Below are 20,408 nucleotides of genomic sequence, written 5' to 3'. Positions count from 1 at the left end.
AAATGTGGCACATTGCACAAATTTTCAGACTAAGTATTAATCAGTTATGTTGATTGTTTCCCTACTTCTTTATTTTTTTTCCTTTAAGAATTTATTTGTTGTATGGAAAGGCTCTTTCAAAGACTCTCTCTCACCCTTCAACAATACATTATTTTCTCTTCTGTGTGACTCTTGTCCATGTCCATCCACAAACTGACAAGTGAGATATACACCAGACATTCCAAGAGTACAAGTGTTAGTTTTTCACTTGTCTTCTTGTGTTCTCACTACATGACCAACCTATCTTCACTATACCTCATGGCAATCCCTTATTACAATTTTTTACCTCTTTCAATGGTTCTCAATGCTTACATACTACAGTCTGCTTACAACTTGTGCCTTCCCATTGCCCTCTGTGTGATATTCTTTATTCTTCTTCATCCTTTAGTTTTCTATGTCTAGGGGTAGCTATGAGGCCTAATAAATAGAATACTAGGCCTGGAGCCCAGAAGACCTGAATTTAAATTTGGCTTCAAACACTAATTAACAGTCTGACCCTGGGCAAGTCCCTTCACTACTACTTGCCTCAGTCTTTTCATCTCTAAAATGGGAATAATATTAGCACTCACCTCTCAGGATTGTGGTGAGGATTAAATGAATTAATATTGCAAATAGCCTGGTATAGTGTTTGGTGCTGAGTAAATGCTATATAAATGTTAGTTATTATTATTATCTTGCTGCCACAAAGCAACCTCAACAGAATGTTAACCACTTGCAAAATATCTACCTACTCTGTCACTTTTATAAAAACATTATGAGTAATCTATAGATGAATTTAGAAAAACATCAAACATGGCAAGTTGGAGTCAAACAAGCCACATTCACCAGTGAACTACATCACTCCAATTTTGCAAGTGAATAAAAAATAGAGAATAAAATCTCACTTTGCTTATTTCTGGTTAATTATGAAAAAGCATTTGGTCTAGTATAACAAAACACTATCTGAATAATTCATTTCCAATTAGGCATTTCTCAGCTATACACCAAAATCTTCAAGATTCTATCAGAAGAAAAATAAAAAACTGTTTAAAGATCCTGTGAAAACTTCTTTGCATTTCAGAAAGAAGATACAAAGAGACAATGAGCTGGGTCCAGAGCTGAACAGGAGAAAGGAGGCTAGATTTGGATTGACATCTATAGAACTACAAACTACAGAACTCTTTTAAGAACCCTAAGCTTCCCATGAAAACAAAGGAATCTTTTGTAAATGCCAACAAATTTTACCTGTGTTGTATAACAAAGAGATCATAACAATTTCTAGATAACTAAAAAAAATGAACATGCATCTCCAAGTCTTTCCTCAGTATTCAGCTCTAATTAAAGTTGGACAAAGGCTTTGGGGACATCCTATGCCATCTAATCATTGCAAGACAATGTTTTCCTGAAGCTTGAGGAAAAAATTATTCTAAAAAGAATCAAATATACTTGAAGGTAAAATGAAAGAGAGCTAGAATATTTAGGAGATATTATTTAAGGATATAAAGACAAAATTGGTTTAATTTTGGAGGAGTTTTTTGTAATTCGAGAAATATTCTGGTAAGGGCTTTTTAGAATATATGAAATTATGAGGTAAGACAGTAAAATTACTTGTCAAAGCAATTAACTAAAATTTGAAAATCTAATCAACCAGTCAAAACTTTTCTTTTTTAAAAAAAAATGTAAATTAGACGAATTAGAAGCTCAACTGATTATCAGTGAGACAACTTTTAAATATTAACAGCATTTAAAGGAAGTAATATTCTAGTATATCTAGATATTTTACTATTACAAAGATAAAAATAAAATTCCACCATCGTGACTCTATAATCATATGTATTGACTATTTAACATCATATTATACAGAGAAGCCAATTTTATAATCATCTTCTGTCCTTCTGACTGGAGGGTGGAGTCATGAGCTGCAAAATCTCTAAGGAAAGAGTCTAAGTCAGAACTCATTTCTCTCCTAGCTTTATCATTATCTCACGTCATTAGGTACCTTCTCTCATTCCCTACCACCAACCCCACTTTTTAGCTTCTTTCTTTGTGTTATCTTTTTCTATGAACTTTAAGGTCTTTGAGGGTAGGTAGGGGACATCTGTCTGCCTATCTCTGTCTCTGTCTGTCTGTCTCTTTCCTTCCTTCCTTCCCTCCCCAGCTATAGATTAGAAATAGATAATATATAAATGATTTGTATACTTTAGTACAATGCCTGGTAGATAGTAGGTGCTTAATAAATGTTTACTTTTATTAAGTATTTCTTCAAATAAAAGCTCTCTCCATCAAAGATATAAGAATAATTGCTTAGAAGGAACTAGCCTTCAAAATATAGTTATTTTTTTTTTTTTTGTAGGCTAAAGGTAAAATTCCTACCTTTAAAGCAAAAAGAAATAACTTAAGTCTTCATTCAACTAATCTCACGGAAGGGTATCACAAAATCTGGCCAAACTGCATCTCTGAATCTTTACTAAATAGGAGGGAGGGAGGGAGGGAAGGAAAGAAGGAAGGAAGGAGGAAGGAAGGAAGGAAGAAAAGAAGGAAGGAAGGAAGGAAGGAAGGAAGGAAGGAAGGAAGGAAGGAAGGAAGGAAGGAAGGAAAGAAGGAAAAAAGGAAAAGAAGGAGGGAAGGGAGAAAAAGAGAGAGAAGGGAGGAAGGGAGGGAGGGAAGAGAAGGAGGAAAGGAGGGAAGGGATGGTGGAAAAGGAAGAGAAGGGAAGGAGGTAAGGGAGGGAAGGGATGATGGAAAAGGAAGAAAAGGGAAGGGAAGGAGGGAAAGGAAGGGAAGGGAAGGAGGGAAAAGAAGGGAAGGGAAAGGAAGGAGGGAGGGAGATGAAAAGAAAAGATTTAAAGTCTAAGAATGCAAAAACTAAGCATGTAAATAAACATAACTCAAATTAAGAGTTAGTATTTTTGTTGTTTCTTCTATATCTGAAAGTATTTTTAATGCCTCAAATCATATTGGACAGAAAATAAAATTTAAAAACAAAAACTTAAAAAGCATGTAAAGTAGGATATTATTATATGATATGTCATAAGATCAATTGCAGATTCAAAATCATAATATTAAAACATTTATCTTATCATGTAACTCAGGCTATAGTTTATAAACGTGAACTCATAGATTCTTTACCTGTCATTTGTTTTCAGAAAAAGACTGACTAAAATGCAAATATTAAAACATTTCCAGGATTAGGGGGAAAAAATGTATTCCTAGCTGCCAACATGTAGGCTAAATTGTTTAGGGATAAAAGAAGGTAAACTGTCAAAAAAAATTTAGTGAAAATCTGAGAATCAAAGGATTGGAAAGAACCTCATAGTGTTCTTTCCACAATACAATCCTTTCTATAGCAATCCACACCCAATATCAAGACTCCTCTCAATAGCACAAATAACAAGTCACCCTGTGTCTGAATAAAGACGTCTACAAAACAAAAGTCAGGAACACCTGAATTCAAATCCCACTTTAGAAACTTGTAAGATAGACAATTCATTTACCATAATCTGTCTCAGGTTCCTCATCTGCAAAATGAGCTAGGGAAGGAAATGGCAAAACACTTTAGCATCTTTGCCAAGAAAAATCCAAATGCCACAAAGAATTAAACATGATTGGAATGACTGAACAACAACCATAACTTCCTAATTCCAGGTCCAGTATTCTATCCACTGCATCACCTATATACTTTAAAAGAAAACTTTGTTTGCTTGTTTTTCCATGACAAAAGAATATTTAAGTCTTAAGACAAATGTAAAAGAAGTAAAGGGCCCTGTCAACTCTATTCAGGTAGCTAAGCAAAGCTGAACAGTAATACTTAAAGGATATACTAAAATTACTGGGCATACAAAAATTAAATAGGGGGTGGGAGGTGTGGGGAGAATACTTTAATTAGAGTTATGAAGTGAGCAAGTCATTCCTCTCACCTTTCTGGATCTCAGTTTTCTTGTTTTATAAATTTAGTCTGAAAAAAAAAATCTTTTCTTAATAGTTTGAAATGGATGTCCATTGAGGACCCTACCAATTCTGAAATTTAGACAAGATGGTCTCTAAAATGCCCCCTTCTTGTTATAAGATTCTATTAATCCAAGAAATATTTGCCATTTTCAAATATAGGTATATACATTAACTACGTGATATTATTTTTCCCCAAAGATTATACTACATTAGAAAAAATGTTAAAAAGCAATCCATCAATAAACATTTACTAAATATCTAATGTATGATAAAGACCCTGAAAGTACAAAAATAGAATCGAAAAAATATCCAATACTACTGTTGATACACACACACACACACACAGAAATTTTTAACCTTTCTCTACCCTATTCTATTAGTAGCCTTTATTTAACCATATATCATTAAGAAATGTTAAAAAAAAGATATTTACTTTTAAATAGTCAGCTTTATTCTTTAACTATTTCAAACTAAACAAAGGCTGCCACCTTGTGGACTTATTATTGCATAATTAGATCAAGGACAGAGCGAGGCAAATTTAATAACTAATGTTTTCCAAGACTACTGCTTCTCAGTATGCTTTTCAATACTTTCCAGGGGAATAATGAATAATTTACATTCAATTCTGTATACTTTGTATTAATTGTGCAGTCAGATATGGTAATTCTTTCCCTAAGAAAACAAAGTATTTAAAGTATTTAAAAAACAAACAAACAAACAAACAAACAAACAAAAAACCCAATAACAGAAAGGGCAGAATCAAGATAGTCAAGTGATAAAAACAGTGTGCAGATTTCCCCTAGACTAACTCCTCTAAACAGATCTAGAAAATGCAGCAGATCAAATAATGATGGGGAAATCCAGAAAAAGTCAGTTAAGTCATATGGTCAACTGAGCTCTAGATAGTGAAGAAAGATACGGAACTCTGGACACTGGGGTCAGGGTTGCATCAGCACATGCCCCTTGCAGAACACTCTGATGCTCAGGGAGAAACTGGAAATTAAAGCAAGTAGAGGTCCCAAATCTATATGGGTCACCACCAGACTCATACAGGATACCTGTGGCAGTAATAGATGCAAACTGTCAGTTCCAGGTCACAGATCCAAGGGAGACTCAGAAGGGGACTTGCAAAAGGAAGTGGTATTTTCTGGGTGATGAGGCCCTGCATAGTTACTAAGAAAGGCCACAAAAGCACAAGTCAAATTCAAGTTCTGAGCAAGGCCTCATTTAGGACATTCAGGCCACAATTTTGCCCCTAGGAGCCACAGAGGTTCCCAGCTGGCAAAGTCAGTAGGGGCAAAGTCTGATGACACTCTCCTCCTACACATACACCTACCCAGGTCAGGCACTTGAGAGCTCCGACCAGGATGGCAACAATCAGACTTTGCCTTTGATCAGTTTGTTTTGGGAGCACTGAAAGCTTGCAAGTCTCCAACCTACTGAAATCTTAAGATTAACACAACACTCAATAGTGCAAGAAAGCAACAACAGGACCAGTCCAGATTTTTGCTCGAGAAGTGTTGCTGAATCCAGATGTAACATCTATTATGAAATCAAGAAATAGGCTGGAAAAATGGGCAAACACAAAAGGAACGCAACTGTAATGAGTTATTATGATGGAAGAGATGCCCAAGACACAAACACAGAAGAGAATGACAATAAAGAATAAGATACCTTGAGCAAAAACTCAAGTAGAATTCTTTTAAAGAGATGAAGAGCTTAAAAAAAAAAATAAAGATGTTCTATAAATGGAATGAGAGTGCTTCAGAAAAAAAATTGGAAAGGAAATGAAAAATATTAAAGGAACAATTTAAAAGGGAATGAACAGCTTGGCATGACAGCACAAGACTTTGCCTATGCAAAAAACTCTGCAGATTACTCAAATAGAAGCCAACAACTCAATGAAGCAACAATCAATCTAAAAATAAAGCCCAAAGACAGAGAAAAAATAAAACTAAAGTAACTCTTTGCAAATTTAAATTAACTGAAAAACAAATCAAGAAGAAAAAACACCATTATTTCAAGAAATTTTAAAAGAAAACTCTCTAGATTTCAAAAAACCAAAAGGCAAAATAGAAATAAAATCTACAGGTCATATCCTGAGGGGAAAGGGGGAAAGGCAAAAGCAAAGTGAAAACTCCCAGAAAATCACTAGGAAAAAAAAAAAAAAAGAATTTAAGTATCAAATAATAAGAACTTGGAATGCAATATCAGAGAAAGCAAAAGATACATGTCTAATCAATGCTAGCGGACCTTTCATAAAATACAATACTTCCAAATATTGTTGATGAATGCATCAGAGATGTAGACTTTGAAATTCAAACACAGTAGTGAAAAGAAACATAAAAAGCAAATATAAATGAAGAAAGATAAATTATTTATAGTCAAACATTATCAAAGATGATACATATGTCTCCTTCTATCATTAGGGTCCATAGAAGAAATGCAATTAAATAAGGCCTAGAAGTGTTTCTAGTATATCTCAATGATCTTTAGAACGGAAAAAAAGGGGAAGAGGAATCCACTGGGAGAAAGGTGTAGAGGTGTGAGGGGGAAGGCACAGAAGAAATTAACTGGTGTAATATGGGTAGATAAGACTTTTTATTTTTATTGTTAACACTTCTAATGTCTATCATCTTCTGTTTATAATGAAGAACTATCTATAAAAGCTTCTCAAAATAGATATGATCTTCTGAATAGCAAAACAAAAACAAAAACAAAACCTTATCATATAACGAATTTCACTCTCCTCTTTGAAAATATCGAGATTCATTGCTATTCTAGCATTTTCTAAATCAAATACTGTGAAAAGTGCTGCTGTTGTAATAGATCAAGAAAAGAAAGAATTTTTTACAAGATTAAACCCATTTCAGATTACTTAAAATTGGTTACCTAAATTCATGTCCACTGTAGGAGAGCCCTCATCTGCATGTTATTTGTGCTGGGGTGAACTCAGTCAATCATGCCTGATGTGTACTGTAATCTGACTTTCATGTGTAATTTAGTAATTAGAAATTTTTGCTAAGAAATACATGCTTTAATTGTTTTTACTGTTATAAAAAAAACACTTTTCATTCTACAAAAATGGCAATATGTAAAGTTTTTGATTTACATTTTAGAAAACCTATTATTTTTAATGACATTTTTAATATACCATTTAGATAATGTTCAAGGCACTTTTAGCACAAGATTAAAGGTACCAAAATGTCATCCAAATACATATAACAACTGAATCATAAGTCTACAACTGATTTTCAAAGATTAAAGTACAACTAGAGTTGATGATAGAATTAGACTAGAACTGTGGCTTTATGTGGCTTAAGAATAAAAGTTAGTAAGTGAAGCAAAAATATGTATATTTTTTCCTGATAAGAGACAATTACCAGAATAATTAAATCCAATTATCAATGAGACATTGTTAATAAAAAGAATCCAAACAAGTGGCACTGGAAAAGGAAACTATAACCATAACATGAAGTTTTCCAGAAACATTTTGACCAGCTATTATCCCACATTAAAAACAAACATGAGGACTATTCACATGCTCACATAACAATAGAGACTTTATGCCTCACATACTAACCCATTAAAGCACAATTCTTACCTGGAGACTATGCTTGAACCATTATAGAGGTCACTAGCGTAAGACAAAGTAGCCAAGGGTCGAACTGAATTGTATCGAGTGAACTTGGAAAGGCACTCTTGAAACTCATCCAATTGGCTTGCAGTTCTACTTTCATCTAAAATGAAATAACAAAGAGTTAATGAAAAAAAGTAGAAATAATCTGAAAATAAACAACAAAGTAATATCCACTTATCAAAAGATTAACTTAAAAAAAATTTTTTTTTCTGGGCAAAGCATTTGGAGACAACTATCCAAAAATTAATTTTCTGACCTCTTACATAACACCTCTTAAATACAATTCTATCTAATGAAAATTAAATCTTTGTGGGACCAAAGTGGAACTATTTCACTTTCCTTTTTTTAATTAAGGAATCATTTCCTTTATGTATTAGTCAATAATTTCTTAAAAGTGGAAAGCTTTCTTGGTCTAGATTTGGTTAAATGTCTTTATTAAAACTAAATAAAATTTACAACAGGAAAGAAGGATAAGAAAACTTGTTAAGTTTAAAAAAAAAACACTTTAATAACTGTATAAATATGTATACATATATTGCATTTAACATATACTTTAACATATTTAACATTGCATTTAACATATACTTTTTTAACATATTTAACATGTTATTCTACCTGCCATCTAGGGGAGGGGGTGGAGGAAAAGAGGGAAAAAGTTGGAAAAGAAAGTTTTGCAAGGGTTAAGGCTGAAAAATTACCCATGTATATGTCTTGTAAATAAAAAGCTATAATTAAAAAAAAAAAAACACTTTACAAAAATACAGTTACATTATTATTTGTTTTATTCCCAAACCATATTTCACAATAAATTTTATTTTAACTAAAAAGAGAAGTCTCCTTTCACATTACACTTTTTTGAATGGCCAACTTAATGAAAAAGTATACAGAACTTCAGTGGAACAATGATTTTGAAAAGTCAATATTTAAATGTCTTTTAAGGAACAAAATAAAAAACAGTCTTGAGGGAAACTGAAAACAAAGCAGCACAATATCTGTACAAGATCTATTTAATAATTAATTCAGCAGGCTATACATGCAGGTATTCATTATGATATGATAAATGGCATTTTTCATCCTTTTATTTTTCCAGAAAGGATTGTTAAAAACTTGAATGAAGCCTACCTCAATAGGCAAACATTACAACTAAAATTGGCTGTGAAATGGAATTTCTCTTAAAGTTTTTAGTGCCAAAATAAGCCATTTTTTTTAAAATAAGAGAATGCTGAACTAATATCATTTGAAAGTATATTTACTGAAACAGTTTCTATGGTAGAAAATCTAAAGTCAGAATATCAAACGTGAAATTCTTAGAAATGGATGGATAAAAGCAAACAAAATTCACTTTTTTGTTCCCCATTCTGGATATGATGTAAAGCTAGGCTTTAGCTATGATATAAATATATCTCTGTTGAGGAAGATATGTTAGTTAGCACCATAACTTCTGGTTATGCTTTTGGCTTAAGCTTGCTGTTTTTAATAAAAAGATGGAGACCTTTTTATAAAATTATACATGAGTAGCAACAAAAGGATGGCTGGACAAACTACCATACAATTCAGAAATGTCAAATACATGGTCTGCAAACAACACTTGATGAATGTAGTTAAACCAGAACAAAATTAATTGAGAAATATTCAATAAAATAAATAACACAAAAGAAAATGTTAATGTGTGGTTTTGTTAAGTTAATAAACAATCCATAGAAATCTTATACAGAAGTTAAGAATCCCCAAGAATATATTCAACCAGTATAAAACTGAATTCATGGTTTTTTGCACCAAAGTCTCCCTTCTTCCTATCTTCCCCACCATCTTCCTAATCTCTCCAGTTTTACAACTCATGTCCTTGACTTCCACTCTTGTCATCTCCATCCTATCATATCCAATTAACTGGCAATGTTTTAAAAAAAAAATCCTCCTTATTTTATCTTCATAACATCGCACTATCTCTTTGTTCATCTGACTCAACCACCATTCTGGCTGCATTAACACAAGTCTGGACTATTGCAATAGCTTGCTTTCTGGTTTCCCTGACACAAATGTCCCTCCCTACTCCCATATCCTGCTTTCAAAGTGATCTTTCCAAAACAAAGGTCTAACTAACCATGTCATCCTTCCTCCTCCACATTCAACAAATTCAAATGGTTCCAGGATCAAATATGAAATCCCCTGTGTAGTGTTCAAAGATATTTATAATCTACCTTCTTCCCACCTTTCTAGGCTTTTTACACTTTACACCTTGGCATGTATTTTGAAATCAAGTAACACCAGCTTCCTTGCTACTTATCAAACAAATGGCATTTTCCCTGACAGTCTCCCATGATGCCTAGAATGTTTTTTCTTTTGATCTACATATCCTGTGACCCCTAGCTTCCTTCAAGGCTCAGTAAAAATTCCAGCTTCCACAGAAGTCTTTCTTCACCCTGTTTAATTGTAATGTCCTCACTTGGTTAATTATTTCTAATTAATTCTTAATAAAAATAGTATATTGTAATATTCTCTTGTTTCGATTTTCTTGGGGTCTCTGGGAGCAGCCTTCATTTCAGTTCAGTAATCACTATAGGAATAGCCAGGGGTTAAAGTCCAAATCCTTTCTTTTCTTTTTCAAAGACCTATCTCCTTCACTTGGGAATCAGCTAGTTTTCTTAGAGGCTTATCTCTCCGAGAGCTTGAGTTCCCGCCTGTCTTCTCTACCCTCTGAATCTCTCTGAATCCAAAGGTTTATGCTTCAGCCTCCAGCCACCACAAAGGCGGACAATGGAATGAATCTGTCTCAGCCTCTGAGAGCTTCTAGTGAGCTTGTCCTTTCTGGCCCTGAGAGCTTCTCCTCTGTGGCTCTCAATCCCTGCTTATATGCTCCACACTGAGTATATACCAATCATTATATCACTAGGAAACCATTATTTGTTGTAGGCTCAAATCAATCATACTGAACCATGCTAAACCAGATAACCATTGTCTCCATCAATTCTATTTAGTACCTTGTAAGCATTCTTTGTTTCAAGTTCAAAGTTCTGGCCCATAACAGTATATAGGTGTTTCCATGTTGTTTCCCTCAGTAGACTATGAGCTCACTAAGAACAGGGAGCTCTTTTTATCTTTATTTGCATCTCTGACACCAAATTTGATGTCTGGCACATAAAAGGCACTTAATGTCTATGGTGTCCTTTCAAGGGTCATCTTCAATATGAGCTTCTACAAAAAACTTTTCTGGTCTTCACTTCCCAGATGTTGGAGCATTCCTCTCTTGAGTTTGCTTCCCTTACTCTGCACATAACTTGTATGTACCTATTTATATACATGTTGATCACAATAATTAAATTCAATAAAAGAGGTGGAGACTATATAATATAATGCTAAAGCATTAGAAGTTCAAAGGACAAACTACAGAAACAATAGAAAATTTTAACCAAAAAAAGTATAGTAAAAGGTAGAGCCAAGGTGAACAACAGCAAGGACTCATCTGAACTCTCTCAAATTCCCCTCAAACAACTTTAAAATAATGCCTGAAAATGAATTTTAGAGCAACAGAACCAAGAAAAGGATAAGGTAAAACAATTTCAAGCCTAAAATAACTTACAAGATTAGCAAGAAAGGTTTGGTTCACTGAAGTGGGTGTGGAACACACTCTAAAACAGCCTATTGCATGGTAATACAGGTCCCAACCTGACAAGACAGCAACAGGCCTTGGGGGGTTGGAGGCTAAGGTTACCTACTGAAAGGGAAGAGGCTTTTAAAGCTCTCACCCCACAAAAAGTAAAAGAATCCAATTACTGGTCCGAAGGAAATTAGAGGAGACTCTTTGCTGGCACTGGATGTGGGACTCTGTTGTATTGTCCATACATGGGTCCAGGTCACAGTCCCAAGATGAGGAAATACACGAGGAACAATAGACAGTGAATCTAGTTCACAATTCCAAAGCATATAACAATGCTTTACAGTCCCCAGAATTAGCCCTGAAAACAGCAGCACAAATAGCCTGAAGTTTGGGACAGTGACCTCTCAACCCAGGGGTAAATTCCAACATTATCACATAAAGTTAAAAGTCTAGAAATAAGCTAGAAAAAAATGAGGAAACAACAAAAAAGAACCTGAGCATAGAAAGTTACCATGGTGACAGAAAAGAGCAAAATATAAACTCAGAAAAAGAAAAAAAGTCAAAATTGCTATTTTCTAAAACCACAAAGAAAAATGTAAATTACTCTCAAGCCCCAAAAGAATTACTGTTCAAAAAAGATTTTTAAAATTAAACAAGAAGAAAAAATAGAAAAAATAATGACAGAGAGGAAAGACAATCATGGAAAAAAAGTCAAGTTTGGTAAAAGAGGCAAAAACACACACACACACACACACACACACACACACACACACACATACACACATACACACACACACACACACACACACACACACACACACACACAAAATATTCCAGAAAGCAAAGGAGTTAGGATTACAACCAAAAATCATCTACCTAGCAACTAAAATTGACACAATAAAAGACCTTCAAGCATTCTTGATTCTTAAGCTAAATAGAAAATTTGATTTCAAATATAAGATATAAGATTCAAGAAAAAAAGGTAAAGATAAAAGAAAATAACATAAGGCATTTAATAAGGTTCCTTTATAAGAAAAAGATTTTTGTGACTCCTAAGAATTTTATCATTAATAAGGCAGTTAGTTAAAAGAAATACACTAGTAGGGAACTAGGGTGTGGGGCCTGATAGGAGGATGGATTATTGAGAGGGAGTGATCAGAAGCAAAACATTTATTAGGAGAAAGGGGAGAAAAGGAGACAGAAATAGAAAGTTACACAGAGACAGAGAGAAATTGAGAGAGACATAAGAGAGGAGAAAGGAGGGGAGAGACAGATAGAAGGAGAAAGAGAAAAGAGAATGATAAATGATAAAAGTAGAATAGAGGGCAATGCACAATAATTATAATTGTGAAAAAAATGTTTACAATAAGCTTCCCTAATAAAGGCCTCATTTCTCAAATATATAGAAAACTAAGTGAAATTTATAAAACTAAAAGTTATTCTCTAATAGATAAATGGTTAAAGGTTAAGAAGAGACAGTTTTTAGAAGGAGAAATAAAAGCTATCTGTAGTCATATGAAAAAGTGCTTTAAATCAGCAGTGATTAGAGAAAATCAATTCTGTGATAGTATCTCACATCTATCTAATCGCCTATTATGCCAGAAAGGAAAATGACAAATATTGGAAGGAAATAGAAGATTTGGCACACTAGAGTCGTAAACTGATCCAACCATTCTGGAGAGCAATGTGGAACTATGCCCAAAGGGCTAAAAAAACTGCATGCATATCCTTTAACCCAGTAATATTACTACTGTATATTATATGATCTTATTGTAGTAGCAAAGAATTGGAAACTGAGGGAATGTCCAACAAATGGGAAATGGCTGAACAAGTTGTGGTATATGATAATGATGAAACAAATTGTAATCTAAGAGATGATGGGCAGGATGCTTTCAAAAACATGGAAATGGGGGCAGCTAGGTGGAAGAGTGGATAGAGCACCAGCCCTAAAGTCAGGAAGACCTGAGTACAAATCTGACCTCAGACACTTAACATTTCCTAGCTGTGTGACCCTGGGCAAATCCCTTAACTCCAATTACCTCAGTGCAAAAAAAAAAAAAAAAACAAAAAAAAAAACCATGGAAACATTTGCATAGACTGATGTAAATGAAGTCAACAAAACCTAGAGAAGACTGTTAACAGTAACAGCACTATTGTACAGCTATTTGTGAATGAATTAACTATTCTCAGTAATACAACAGAAGACAGTTCCAAAGGACTTATGATGAAAAATGCTATCTACCTCCAGAGAAAGAAATGATGATATCAGAATGCAGATTGATACATATTTTATTTTTTTTAACTTTATTTTTTCTTGGGACTTATTTTTTTTTTGGGGGGGGGGGGACGTGTTTTGTTCCCCACAAAAAGGAGGACTAATTTGAAAATGTTTTGCATAACTGCATATGTATAACCAACATCAAATTTCCCACACTCTCAACAAGAAAGGGAGTAAGGGAGAGAGAGAATCTGAAATTCAAAATTTCAAAAAACAATTGATTTTTTCCTATACATAATTGGAAAAAACTTTAATTTAATTTAAAACTCTGAAGAACAGTCATGTGACAATAGATTACAGTTTATGAGATAGAGCTAAAGCAATTCTGAGGGGAAATTTAATATTTCTAAATGCTTTCAACTACAAAAGAAAAAAAAGAACAATTCAATATGTTAAGCATGCAATTTAAAAAATAACCAATCAAAAATTCTCAACTAAGTAATAAAGTAGAAATTATGAACATTAAAAGACACTAATAAAACCCAAAACAAAAGAATCATTAAATTAAAAATAGCAGGTAATTAGCTAACCTGATTTTTAAAAGAGAGATGAAATGAAAAAGGAGAACTCACAACAATTGAATGGGAAATAAAAGAAAGAAACTATTTTGCCTAATTATATGCCAACAAATGTAAAATCTTAGAAGAAAGAGATGCTAACAAAATATAGAATACCTAAATAATTCATTCTAAAAAAAAGAAATCTGCTTAACTAGGAATGAAGTTAACTAGGAGGGACAAATTAATTTTTAAAAACATTTATTATGTGAATTTTTTTTTATAAAATTCTATTGAAAAAAAAACAGAAATAAGATGGATCAGAGAGGAAAGAGACTGACTCAACTAATCAATAAACATCTATTATGTTTCAGGTCCTATATAAGCACTGGACTAGAGAGGAGACTAATTTAAACACTATTGTTACAATCTCAGTAAAAAGTAATAGGATTCAGATGGGAAAAAAATGAATGAATGTAAAATATTTTTTGGAGGTTTGTAATGTCTTTATACATATTAGCTCATCAGAAATAAAATACTATAATTCAGAAATATGAGTCTGAATTTGTAAATCTAAGAACCATCTTTACAGAAATATTAATTAAAACCATGGAAGTACAAAAGAAGAGAAATAACATATAGGGAAAACAAACATACATCAAACCTTGTCAGACAGATATACTTAGGAAGTAGCATACTGAAATGCTCTACAAAAAGAGAATAAGAAAGATCAGTAAGAAAAGCAGGAGACTTTTTTCCTAGTTAACTAGTCAAAGACTTGTCAACTTTCTGAGGCTCAGTTTCATTAACTATAACACTGAGATTATATCATGGGCAAAAACTTTAACAGGATGATTATACAATTATTATACAAAGTCAACTATTTCAATTAGTTTTATTACTAGAGGAAATCATTATCACTGTAATGCATGAAAATGACATTACTTTGAAAAGAAAAAACTTGGTGCATCAGAAAATAATAAACAACACTTATAAGCTGCATATAGGATTAATATTAACAAGAGATGAAGAAAAAGAATGGTCTTTTCTCTTATGCAAATCACAATAATGAAGAAATCAAATGAGATAATGCTAATTTTTCAAATCTTCAAATATAATACACTTTAACATTTTATACTTCACATTCTAAAGAAGGAAGGGGCTGTTATTAAATTCAACTAAAAGCCTGAATACAAAGAAGCATTCAGCTATGGTTCCTCTTTGTAAAAAAATTCAAAATGAAAGAATTTCTAAGGAAGAAAAAGTATATAAAAGACAAAGGTAGATTAAGAAAGGCAAATAAGCAATCTGTAACTATAAAATTTGAGTAATTGCAAGAAACTAGGATTCAGTTAAAATAAATGGTTTTTAAATTTTCTTATAATTTTCAAAGTATATAGCAATGACTATACTTAAATTCAACAACAATTCAATTAACATACACTGAGTACCTCCAACAAACACTCCATTGTACTAGACACTGAAGAAAAAGAGATAAAAGGAAGAGTCAAGAACTTACAATGGTATTTGGGCAGATGTTCGAGTGTTTGGAAATGTAGACAGATGACATATTTACAAAAATTAAGATTCCAGTTTTCCTACATCGTATTTTCCTGTCGTTTTAGCCAATCTGAGAGGTGTGAAGTAGTATCTCAGTGTTGTCTTAATTTTCATTTCTCTAATCAGTGAGTTAGAGCATTTATTTTCATATGACTAGAAATAAATTTTATTTCTTCATCTGAAAATTGTCTGTTCTTTTCACCATTTATCAACTGAGGACTGGCTTGTATTCTAATAAATTTGAGTCAATTCTCTACATATTCTAGGCTATGCTGTATCTTCAATGATTATAAAGGAATTCTATTTTTGTGGGGCACATATGTACTTATTACTGCTTTTCTCTTATATTCAGTAATTTGTTTCTAAAGACTAAAAATTTCCCCAAAATTATTTTTGCATTTTTCCAATTTTGTTTCAAATTATTTTCCCCTAGTCTCCTTGTTATTGTGTAAGCTGCATCCCATGCCTGAAATGTACTTATTCTTCATCTATCCCCAAAGGTTGGCATAGAACCTGACATTTAATAAGACTACAATAAATGCCTGTTGATTAATGATCTATGCTTGCTGAAATTCTTCTCTTCTTAGAAAATGGAATTTAGATGTTTCTTTCTTCCAATTAAGTCTTTCTGAAAACACTAGCTATCTGAACCTACTGTTTGATTTAGCATCAAGAATACAGTTTAAACTAGCATTTTTCATCCCTAATCACAGGAAGCATTCTCCAAAAAAAAAAGGGAAGGGAGGGGGAAAAGGAGGCCTTAAACAAAAGTGCAAAGTTCATATATTCCTTAAGCATTGATATTTGAAGACACAAATAGAGAATGTACCTGAGACCCGAGACATTCTTGTAGAAAAGTAGCATTGCTCTAAATCCTCAAAATGAGCAGTGAGGCGTTTCCGACGTGATGCTAATGTACTGTTGTACCAAGGCTGCTTCTTTGTCTGAAAAGGGGATGACAAAGGATAGATTTGTTTAGAATAAGAAGCAAACTACATAAACCAGTATTTGACTGTGCATTATTGCTTGTATGTTCATCTTTATTGGATTTTAAAGTAAACAATTAAAATTACTACTTCAGATTCATTAGTGGTTTTTACACTACATTTACCAAGTATGATATTTTATCCAACAAAAATGTAAAATCCCCTGTAAGCTCTCTGAAAATAAGGACTGTTTCATTTTTTAAATTTGTATTGTCAGTGGCTAGCAGCATATAGAAATAGCATTATTTTGAACACTCAAAAAAAGAGAAAAATTTGTATGCAAAAAATATTAGCAGCAACAATAATTACAAGTAATGACATTTCTATTTATGATTCAAAATCTATAGGGAAAAATATTTGAAGTCAGCCTAACTCAAAGCAAAATGCAACAAAGAATCAGCCAATTTTCACAATAAAGTAAACCTGAGAATTAGGATCCACTGTTTGATTTGGTGGCTACCAAAAAAAGTGTCCTGGCCACCAGGGAAGCATGTGACATACATGTGTACATGCTTAAACAATACACAGATCCATTAAAACTTTAAAAAAATAACTAATTCCAGAGGTCAGTACAGCACACAGGAGAGAAAGCTAGCTTCAATATCTGGAAGATCAGAGTTCAAAATTTTTCTCTGACTTATTAGCTATGTGACCCTAAATAAACTTTCTAAGCTACACTATAAGACTACAAAAAGCATTGATAGAAGTTCTTCACTTAGAGCTTTCTACATGAAATCACAAGTCTAGACCCTATCTTTATGAGAATTATCTTAATTTAAAAATCATTACAGAAACATCATTCCTATATGATGAAAATCACAAGTCCAGACCCTATCTTTATTAGGAAAACTATCTTAAATAGTTTAAAAATCATTACAGAAACATTATTAACTGGAATGGCATTATCACTTAAAATAAACTGAAAGAACTTATGAATTTTGCTAAAAGCAAAGTTCACCAAATGATATTATTATTTATATGACATTTTTGATCTATAATGAACGATATTTTTTATAAATCAGAGCAAAAATGAGACTTTTTGGAGAAAACTTACTATCCCAGTTTATTATTTCTGTTCCAAAGTAGTGACACTTAATTTATCTATTGAATAACTCACAAATACAAGCACCATGGGACATAAAGAATGCTGTTAGGACATTATACAAATAATACATGCAATTAATCCTAGATTATATGCGCTGATAGAAAATCATATACAGAGGTCATATGAAACAATACATAGCCATAAATATTTTCATTTTGATTTATTTTTAAGCTCATGATTTTATATGACAAATTTACTCAACAATCATATTTTACTCAAGATATTGGTATCAGCTTGAATTCTGTTTTCTTCCAGATCTCGTCAATCCACAGTAATCTCTTGCTTCTTAGAAATTATTAGTTGTGGGAAGAGGGGAGGTCCACACTAATTTGACATTTTAAGACTATATTATTATTTAAAAATACTTCACATGGCTGTATTTTTTTCCAGCTAAATTGTACAATGATCATATTTTTATGTGCTAGTTTGAGGCAAATGGCTGTACAACACAAGAAAATGCTTGGTGGTAGAGTAAAATTCAATCCAAATTCTAATTTTAATTCTAATTCATACATTAATTGCCTGCAGTGTGCAAGGAACTCTACTGAATGCTCAGAATACAAAGACTTGTACTCGAGAAAATTCCATTCCACAAAAGAACAAGTGTAGTAAATTTAATTAGCATTTATTAAGTGTAGACAATGTCCCAGGCACAATGCCAAGCTCTGCCAAGGAGCTCAAAGCCTAGTTTGGGGGACAACATAGAAACAATTACACACACACACACACACACACACACACACACACACACACACACGTATATACATATATATGGTACATCCATGAAGGTAATCTAAGAGGGATTCATGAAGACAGGGAAAAGATTCACGTAGAAGAACTTTAACTGAGACTTGGAGATAGTCAGGAAAGCTGGGCATTAGAGAGGTGGAAACAATGTTCTAATATGGATGTGTAGAGGGCTGAAACTCTTGAGTCAATGCACTGAGGTCAGGACAACCAAGCACTTGAGGCTAACTACCAATTGGACAATACTCTATGGGCATATTCTTGGAAAATGGTCCTTCCCACTATCCTGTGCTGGCTCAATTATTGGTGTATATAGAGGATTGTAGGAGGGACTGGGAGGTGGAGTAAGACTAGCAGAGTCACTTTGACCATGGACGAGGAAGAAGCCGGTTGCGGAGATTCTACTTCCATCCAGTTCACTTCTACCCCTAAAGACCAAGAATAAAGACTAAAGAATTTTGCTTCTTCGGACTCCGGCTGATTCTAAGATATCCTAGGTGCTAGTGCAGTCGCCACATGGATGGGATATCCACTAAAAATACTCAGAGAAAGGAGATTGGAATGACATATTCAAAGAACAACAAAGAGAGCAATATCAAAGAGTACATAGAGGGGCATAAGCAGGCCAGAAAGGTGGAAATGGATCATATTAGAATAAAAACAAAATAGTATTTCGTATTTGATTGGGAAAAAAGATTTGGGTTAGACAAGCAGATCTGAGAGTCATCTGCATAATAAAGATGATCACTGAAACCATGAGAGCTAGCGATATTATCACAAAGGAACATCCAAGAAGAGATGCTGAAAGATAACTGTATAAATATGTATACATATATTGGATTTAACATATTTAATATGTATTGGATTATCTGCCATCTAAAGAAGGGAAAGGGAAGGAGGGAGAAATTTGGAACATAAGGTTTTGCAAGGGTCAACATTGAAAAATTACCCATGCATATGTTTTGTAAATAAAAAGCTTTAATTTAAAAAATTTTAAAAACAAGCAATATGAAAAAGAAAGAAGAGATGGTGAGTGAACAGTCTAGCAGTTTCTCCCTTTAAAGCACCACAAGAGGTTTAGAGGCAAGTCCTCACAGTCATGACTAGCACTGAAATACTAAAAACATAAAATGCACATTAGCTAAAATCCTATACACACAAAAATTTCCTTATAGTCTCTTGATATTTTTATCAATTCTGCTTATTTTTTAAAATTAATACTAAAAAAGTATAACAAAATATCAAATACATGTTAGATTTACAATTGCTAAATACTTTAAAAGAAACTTGAACATAACTCCACCTCAGACAAGACATCAATGTGTATATGCACACTTCAAACCTTGAAGCAAAAAGCACAAATGAAAAAGTAACAAGGTAAAATAGAATAAGTCAATAATAAGAAGGGAATTCTGTATGATTTTTTGGGGGGAGGGCAACAAAAAACTTTTAAAAATCTCATGACAACAAAAACTCATTCTCAACAGGATTAAACTGAAAACAGAGGTGAAACACAATAGAGAATATTTTATTACATATTATGTCTAAGCAATTTGCCAAGAATATAAAAGCAGTGAAATGATTTAAAGATGAATGCTTCCAACTGGTGGTACAATGAAAATTAACAGATATAATGACATAATAAATGCCTTTATTCTCAAGTCCAATAATGAATGTATCAAAATTTTACATTAAGACAAGTTAATTATGTTGCTGAAATTTGAAAAGTGTTCAAGCTATGAATGAATCTTATACCAAACTTATTTTCCAAGTAAAACTGTGCTGAAAAGTAATAAATATACTTTATAATGTATCTCTAAAAATTCCAGAGTTCCCTTTAAAACAAAATAAATCAACAGTTAGAAACATATGGATTTTAAAGACTACCTTTAAGGCTTTAAAATTACGGATTTTTTTTTTTTTAATTATCAAGATGATTAGAGCATCAGCCCAAGATTCAGGAGGACCTGAGATGAAATCCAGCCTCAGACACTTAATACTTACTACCTGTGTGACCCTGAGCAAGTCACTTAA

At 32.9% G+C, this 20,408-nt stretch overlaps 1 protein-coding gene across 4 annotated transcripts in view; it reads right to left on the bottom strand.

Moving 5' to 3' along the window:
• The window catches only part of COP1 (COP1 E3 ubiquitin ligase), a 240,146-nt gene that overhangs the window by 121,465 nt on the left and 98,273 nt on the right, over positions 1 to 20,408 (bottom strand). For all 4 annotated transcript variants that reach the window (XM_051998899.1, XM_051998901.1, XM_051998900.1 and 1 more), the window contains 2 exons: positions 16,366 to 16,480; positions 7,571 to 7,706 (listed from right to left, as the gene is read on the bottom strand). In XM_051998899.1, the coding sequence (XP_051854859.1) occupies positions 7,571 to 7,706; positions 16,366 to 16,480 (251 nt within the window). The remainder of the gene's footprint in view (positions 1 to 7,570; positions 7,707 to 16,365; positions 16,481 to 20,408) is intronic.

Source organism: Antechinus flavipes, chromosome 4 (genome assembly GCF_016432865.1).
Source record: "Antechinus flavipes isolate AdamAnt ecotype Samford, QLD, Australia chromosome 4, AdamAnt_v2, whole genome shotgun sequence".
Lineage (NCBI taxonomy): Eukaryota > Metazoa > Chordata > Mammalia > Dasyuromorphia > Dasyuridae > Antechinus > Antechinus flavipes.
This window is presented reverse-complemented; position numbering and strand designations above follow the sequence as displayed.